This window comes from Pongo abelii, chromosome 20, assembly GCF_028885655.2.
Source record: "Pongo abelii isolate AG06213 chromosome 20, NHGRI_mPonAbe1-v2.0_pri, whole genome shotgun sequence".
Taxonomy (NCBI): Eukaryota; Metazoa; Chordata; class Mammalia; order Primates; family Hominidae; genus Pongo; species Pongo abelii.
The window spans coordinates 45,285,723-45,293,984 of NC_072005.2; the positions used below are offsets into that span (position 1 = coordinate 45,285,723).

The window sequence follows — 8,262 nt, forward strand, 5'->3', positions numbered from 1 at the left end:
TGATGAAGCAGCTGTGCATCTTCCCTTGTGTGTCAATGTGGATCCCCGGTGGAAGAACTGGTGGGGATCTTGGGGATCATGAGGTACCAAGGACTCATCTCTTAGCATTAGTGAGAGCAGAAAAAATGTATCCTCAAGTGCCTCCTCCCAAGCAGAGTGGGCAAGAGGAACACAGACTGTGGGGGCAGTGGATTCTCAGGAGGAGTATGCACAGAGTGACCACTGGCTCCTGCCCCCCAGGCTCAACTTCCCTGTCTCCCACCCCAGCCTATCTTTTTCTTTGTGTGACAGGAGGGTGAGCAAATCCTGATTCGCTAGGGAAGGACATTGGGACCCTTGGGTTCAGAGACGAAATCACCAAAAACAAGAAAGGAACATGTTTAGCTTCAGATCAGGCAGAACTGACAGTGGATAGTCATCAACAAGTTTGCTGAGGCCTGTAATCCCAGCACTTTGGGAGGCCGATGGGGCAGGATTGCTTGAGGCCAGGAGTTGGAGACCAGCCTAGGAAACACTGTGAGATTCTATCTTTTCAAAAGTTTAAAAATTTGCCAGGCATGGTGGTGCATGTCTGTAGTCTTAGCTGCTTGGGGGTTGATGCGAGAGGATCACTGAGGGCCAGGAGTTCAAGGCTGCAGTGAGCTATGATGATGTCACTGCATTCCAGCCTGGGTGAAAGTGTGAGACCCTGTCTCAAAAAGGGAAAACATCATTTAATTATAGATTCCCTCCAATCCCTTCCCTGACCCACACATTCCATGTGTGCAAGTACAGGAGCTGTGTTCTCAGCAATATGTGCCCCTTCTGGGAAGGAGGTCCGTGGCCCTTGATGATTGTGATGCATGTGCCTCCCACACACAAGTGTTTCCTGTTCTTTCCTGTTCATTTCCCTCTCTCATTCAGCAAGTGTTGTTTCTCACTGGAGTGACTCTCTTTACCATTACATTCTCCAGCCTTGTTTCAGCAGTTTCAGACTTGAAATTGATCACAGGTCCGTGTTCCATAAAGATCCTCTTTATTTTGCTAGGTCATAACCAACAGGCCATACACATTCCAGTAACTGGGCTAAAGGTTTTACATATATTAACTGCTGTATTACTGAAAACACCCTACAAAGTAGGGGTTTTTGATAGTCCCCCTTATACTGTGAAAAATGAGGTAGGGAGCATTCAAGTAGTGGATCTGAGGTTGCACTGCTGGCTGGGTGGAGTGTCTAACCTGAAGGGGTGGGTTGCCCCTCCACACCTGTGGGTGTTTCTCGTTAGGTGGAATGAGAGACTTGGAAAAGAAAGAGACACAGAGACAAAGTATAGAGAAAGAAAAAGGGGGCCCAGGGGACCAGCATTCAGCATACGGAGAGGATCCATGCTGGCACCAGCCTCTGAGTTCCCTTAGTATTTATTGATCATTATCAGGTGTGGCAGGATAATTGGATAATAGTGGGGAGAAGGTCAGAAGGTAAACACGTGAACAAATGTCTCTGCATCATAAACAAGGTAAAGAAAAAAGTGCTGTGCTTTTGATTGGCATATACATAAACATCTCAATGCCTTAAGGAGCAGTATTGCTGCCAGTATGTCCCACCTCCAGCCCTAAGGCAGTTTTCCCCTATCTCAGTAGATGGAATATACAATTGGCTTTACACTGAGACATTCCATTGCCCAGGGATGAGCAGGAGATGGAAGCCTTCCTCTTATCTCAACTGCAAAGAGGTGTTCCTTCCTCTTTTACTAATCCTCCTCAGCACAGACCCTTTATAGGTGTCGGGCTGGGGGATGGTCAGGTCTTTCTCTTCCCATGAGGCCATATTTCAGACTATCACATGGGGAGAAACCTTGGACAATACCTGGCTTTCCTAGGCAGAGGTCCCTGCGGCCTTCCGCAGTCTCTGGGTACTTGAGATTAGGTAACAAGCATGCTGCCTTCAAGCATTTGTTTAACAAAGCACACCCGGCACAGCCCTTAATCCATGTTACCCTGAGTTGACACAGCACATGTTTCAGGCAGCACAGGGTTGGGGGTAGGGTTACAGATTAACAGCATCTCAAGGCAGAAGAATTTTTCTTAGTACAGAACAAAATGGAGTCTCCTATGTCTACTTCTTTCTACACAGACACAGTAACAATCTGATCTCTTTCTTTTCCCCACATAATGCTGTAATCCAGCAGTTTGTGAAGCTGAAGCAGGAGAATCCCTTGAGCTCAGGTGATACAGACCAGCCTGCACAACATCATGAAACCCCAACTCTCCAAAAACATAAAAATTTAGCTGAGTGTGTGGTGTGCACCTGTAGTTCCAGCTACTTGGGGCCTGATCTCGGAGGATCCCTTAAGCTTGAGTGGTTGAGGCTGTTGTGAGCCCTGATCACATCACGGCACTCCAGCCTGGGTGATAAAATGAGACCCTGTTTTGAGAAAGAGAAGTTAAAAAAAGTTAACGTCTCCCTGCTAGTAAGAGGCAGAATCAAGAATGGAATCCAGGCAGCCCAGTTTCTGAAACTCTGCTCTTAACTAAGATCCCCCATGTCTTCAGGAATATCAGGCCCTGACTGTGCTAGAGTGGAAGAGGTAAGGCTCAGAATCTGCCCTTTGATCTCTGACCTGCTGCACCACAGGAATCTGTTACAGGAGAGGAGGGCACACCTGCCCATGCCCCTCTCATCCACTCTCAATCCCCTAGCAGGTGCCATACACATGACCAGTCTCCTTCTCCATGATTCTTGCATGACAATGAGAGGGACACTGATCTTCCCTTTCATGTGGGTTCTCCACGGTCTATGGCAGGGGGATGGAGGAGAAGGGAAAACATTTGCTCAGGAGCTCACTCCATGTGTGAGTGATGTGGAAATTTCTAGTTGGAGGCACCATGTAAATGCAGGTCCTGGAGACCCTCCAGCACCAGGTATGTGAACTGCAGTTTCTGTACTGTGAGCCACTCTTGGGCTCTAGAGGAGGAGGAAGTTCAAGGGTTGGAGAAGTGGCTCTTTTTCTATCAAGGGTCATAGAACTTTAGGGAAATGGACAACTCATAGGCTTGGCCATTGATTGTGGCTCAGTTTCCATTTGGGGATGAAAGGCAGAGCATCTCACCTCCTCAGGAATGAAGAGCTGAAACAGCCCCACAGGGATGAAGCCTGCAGTGTAAGCACCAATACTTCACTCTACCTAAGAAAAAGGGGGAAGGGATTTGTGTGTGTGTCCTTTGTGTGCCCCCAAAGGGAGGGACCTGCCCAACACACTGTATGCTCTGCCCTCAGCAATGACCCACAGCCGCAGGTGGATTTCCACACTGAGATGAATGAGAAGTCAGACATTGCCTTCCATTTCTGAGTGTACTGAGTGTACTTTGGCCATTTTGTGGTCTATGAGCAGCTGTGAGTGTGGGGCCTGGAAGCATGGGGTGAGATGCCACAATATGCCCTTTGAGGATGGCAAACCATTTGACCTACACATCTACGTGCTGGACAGTGAATACCAGGTGAGCACCCCAGGAGCTCCCAGGACCCGGCCCCTGTGGGGGCAGAAGGTAGCCCTCCCTCAGCTTGCCCCACAAGACCCATGGGGAACATCTTCCATAACAACTCTTGCCCCAGGCTTTTCATCACACAGCACCCTCTGCTTGCATTGCCACCCTCATCTCTTTTCCCTCATCTGGCCACAGTCAAGGTCAGCTCATCTGCCAGTTCCCCAAAGGTGAAGAATCTCTTCAGTCTTCACCCATAGCCCTCATTTCTATGTGTGCTGTTATTTACATTTTCATGAGGCTAAATAGATAAAATGTCACATGAATAAAATTGCTTTAGTCAGTCAAAAATTGAGTCTTCCTTTCACTCCTGAACCCCAATCCTCAGAGCGTATTATTGGCTTCTCTACTCTTTTTCTATACATAGTCTATGCTTATAGAAGCATGTATATCTACATATGTGTGTCTATACATATATGCTTTCATTTGTTTTTAAACAAATTCTGGCATAAGTTTCTCTATACATTACTCTTTAGAAACTAGAATTGATTTGTGCTCAAAGAGTAGATCTTGGAGAAATCATCTATCCATGGTGCTGCCTCATTTTTGAAAGACTGCAGGATATCCCTCTAGAAGGATTTCCAAAACTTGCTCAACTTGACCCTTTACATGAGCATTGAGGTTATTTCCAATATTTTGCTCTCACAAATGCTGCCATATTAAGCTTTCTAATCAACCTTCTTGTCATTATGAACTTCCCAATACTTATATTGGAAGATAACTACAGAGAAATGGAAGAATTGGTTCAAAATGATGTGCATTTTAATTTTGAGAATGAAACCTAATAGATGACTTCCTGTATAGCCTCAGTAGTAAAGAATATGAACAAACTTTCTGACATTTAAAACAGGTAGGCCGGCCTGGTGCGGTGGCTCACGCCTGTAATCCTAGCACTTTGGGAGGCCAAGGCGGGTGGGTCACCTGAGGTTAGGAGTTTGAGACCAGCCTGGCCAACGTGGTGAAAACCCGTCTCTACTAAAAATACAAAAGATTAGCCAGGCGTGGTGGCGGGCGCCTGTAATCTCAGCTACTCAGGAGGCTGAGGTGGGAGAATCGCTTGAACCTGGGCAGTGGAGGTTGCAGTGAGCCAAAGTCGCACCACTGCAGTCCAGCCTGGGTGACAGAGCGAGACTCTGTCTCAAAACAAACAAACAAACACACAAACAAAACCAAACCAAAGCAACAAACAAACAAAAAAAAAAACGAGTAGGCCAAAAGATTTACATTCTATTCAGATTTAAGTCAGAGATGTTTTCCTATGTTTATAAGGTATTAAAGACAATATCCTATGTTTTGCAATATTCACCCAGTTGCACCTGTCTGGGACACTTGAATTTCATTCTCTGCCACCCCCAGCCCTGATCTGGGCAACTCCAAAGAGAAAGCCTATCAGCAATGATTGGCGGTCAGAGTTCGTGAAACTGAAAAGGATGCATTCAGTGCATCCTTTTTTGGGAACTAAGATCCCAAAAGATGAAGTTTGGCTTCATCAATCAGCTTCTGCTGCAGTAATAAGCATCACTAAAATCTCAATGACTTATGACAACGAGATTCTTTTTTTTTTTTAAATTTTTTTTTTTTACTTACATCACTCTCCTGCTCGGAGCTAGTGGTGGCTGTGCTCCACATCTTGCTCCTTGTAGGATGCAGCCTGAAGGAGCCTTGACTAGTTGGGACATCCCATTCTTGGGGCAAGATGGAAAACACTGATGAAGCAATGGTGCAACGCTCTTCAAACTTCTGCTCAGAAGTGACACTCGTCACTGTTGCTCACATTTCACAGGCCAAATTAAGTCAAACGGCCAAGCCTGATGTCAATGGCCAGGAAGTATATCCCTTTTTCTGGACAAGTAATATAATTTATCTCCCCAGTGCATTTTAAACTATTTTGGAGCATTAAAAAATTAATGAAAACTCTAAATTAGTCACATATAGTGAGCTTAAAAACAATTTGAAAAGCTGACAAAGACCAAACATTAACAGTACATAGCAACGTCACTTGGTGAATATTGATGCAACAACCCTCAAGAGAATATTCATAATCACTAGCACATGGTGTTAACAGAATAATACACCTTGACCAGGTTGGTTCACTTCCTGGATCATTTTGTGGACCAAAATATTATGAAATTCTGTGAATTCATCATAGTAGTAAGCCTAATAAAAAGCATACAATTATCTTCATACTGAAAAGGCAATTGACGTAGTTTAACCACCATTCCCAATACAGTTCCCAATCAAGTAAAACAAACAAAACACAGAACAAAAAGTGGGAAAAAATGAAACATAAAAATAAATTAGAAATTTATTTACATGGCAAAATACACCTAATATAGCTGGAAAACCAACCTTGTACTTCATGGGGGAAATGCTAAAACCTGCCTAAAACTGGGAAAAGGACAACGGCACCCGTGATTATCATTATTATGTGGTATTATGCAGAGTTACTACTATCCAAAGCAGTTATTTAAAAGATACAATCAAAGACATAATCTCATTTAAAATATCCACAGGAGAAAAAGCTAGAAATAACCTGAATGCGAACTGTGTAAGACTTATTGGAAGAATAATTTAATTTCTGGAGGATACAAGAAAACTCATGAAGAAATAAATGGAGTATCCTAATTCTTGAATAGCAATAATTCACAATATAAGAAAGAAATATTTGTTTTAAATTTAAAAATTAATTTGGTAATCAGCAGAAATACCTATTTTTGAGCCTGATAAGTTGATTCTAAAATTCACATGGAAATACATTCCAGCAAGAAAAGACAGAAAAACTCTAACAAAGAAAACACCAAAGGGGAATCAGCATTACCAGATATTAAAAAGCATATGACAAAGTCTCAGTCATCCAAATAGCATCTTGCAGGCACACACAGAGTCAGACAGACCTGAGACCTGAGTCGGAGAGACAAGAGGATAGTCCATAAATAGAGCCAAACACAACTTAATAGATGATACAGTGGGATCTTACACTTAAATTGATGAGATGGTAGGCTATTTGGTCAAAGGTGTTGAGACAATTAAGTATCAATTGTCTCAATATCCAATATCCAGTTTTAATCTTTACCTCATAAAGTACACCAGGATAAATTCCAAATGACTCAAATATCCAAATGAGATAAAAATAAAACAAAAAAAGATAAACTTAGGATGGGGAAGGCCCTTATGTCTTATGTCTTAGTGTCCAGAAGCCATCACATATAAAAATCAACTAAACATAACAGATAAAACTTTTAAAAGTTTATATCACAGAAAACTTTCAAAATCATCAAAGACAAATACAGTGGGAAAAAAAATCTCTGCCAATCTTTGCAGACAAATGATTAATTTAATACAAAAAAGAGCTCCTGGAAATCAATTTATAAAAAAGGACTAACAATTCAATAGAAAGAAGGATAAAGGCTATGGACAGCTGCTTATGGGGGAAAGAAATCAATATGGCTCTGTAATATAGAACTGAATCTTGTCCAGAGACACCTCTGCCTGGCTTTTGCCCTCAGCTTCTGAGAGATAATCTGTAAGCCCCTGATGCACGTGCCTGACAGGAGTGTCTTGTTTACCTGGGAGCCTAGGGTTGCCCAGATAATAACACTGTAATTTAGGGTGAGGGCCCTGGGGCAGCCAGACAGTCACAGGGAACTTAGGGTGGGCACTCTGAACCACACCAACAATGGGATGTAAGGTGAGAGTTTTGGATCATGAGCTTTCATTCCTCTGGAAGGGCTGGAGATTGAAGTCAGACATACGGTCACTGAACCACAGAGCCCCATAAAGACTCCTGAGGCCAAGGCTCAGATTCACCTTCCTGGCCTCAAAAAAGGAGATCATAAAAGAAAGGCAGGAGCATGTTCACCCGAGCATGCAAGAAGGTCATGTGGTGGGAAAGGAACACGCTGGATCCATGGGGTGTTAGCAGTGGGCCATGCCTGGAATCGGGTGGTTGCCAGAGTGCTACTTTAATAATTACTCATCATCATATACAGTTGGAAGCTAGGAAGCTAGGATCAAGTTTTCTATAAATGGTTTAAAATCACTGACAATGAAACTGAAGAGTAAAATAAAGAAAGGAGAGGCAGGGAGGAAGGGAGGGAATTCTAATTCGTTCCATCTTTAAATTCCAATATAGGTTTTAATAATGCTTCCTCTCATCACAGAAAGAGAACTTCAAGAGGGCTTCTGGGTGCTTCACCCCAGATGAAGGCTGCATTACAGCTCAAGTTCTACACCCATACCTCTCCTCACATGGGTCTGAAACTTGCACACAAATCAAGAACTGTACTTAAGAATCTCACCTTTCCCCCTGAATCTGCAGGAGGAGCAGTATCTCTAAAACGTTAATTCACATGAACACCCAGAAAGAAAGCAGAAGATGTAGCTAGAGCCCAAGTGTGAGAGAGATGGGAACAGCCCACACCTGGCAGAGCCAAGGGGCCTCATGTGGGCTCAGGACACAATGGCTTTCTCTACCTTTCTCCACAGGTCCTTTTGAGGATCAAGGCAGGTACTCTCCCAGAACCTCTGGGGACAAAGAGAAGCATTACCTTCTAGGGATAATGCCTTTCCTCAGAATCCCCACCTTTTGTTATTTTACCATTGTACAAATTAGAAAAATGCACACCTTCCTGGTAGATTCTGCAGAGTGGAGAAAAGGCTTCATGAGCGGCATGGAGGCTGGACTTCAAAACCCCTCACCCTCACTCCATCATTGTCATCTGTGCATTTCCCTGGTGACCC

The 8,262-nt window shown here is 43.6% G+C and overlaps 1 protein-coding gene across 6 annotated transcripts in view; it reads right to left on the bottom strand.

Moving 5' to 3' along the window:
* Positions 1 to 8,262, bottom strand: part of LGALS17C (galactoside-binding soluble lectin 13) — a 28,832-nt gene extending 20,570 nt beyond the window's left edge. For 3 of the 6 annotated variants that reach the window (XM_054540423.2, XM_054540417.2, XM_054540420.2), the window contains exon 1: positions 8,147 to 8,243. Coding sequence is in view for 1 of the 6 variants with exons in the window: in XM_054540422.2 (XP_054396397.2) it covers positions 5,110 to 5,207; positions 8,147 to 8,194 (146 nt within the window). In the remaining 5 variants the exon portion in view is untranslated. Of the gene's footprint in view, positions 1 to 5,109; positions 5,208 to 8,146 lie in introns of all 6 variants that reach the window. The other 3 variants (XM_002829208.4, XM_054540419.2, XM_054540422.2) reach the window with 2 other exon arrangements.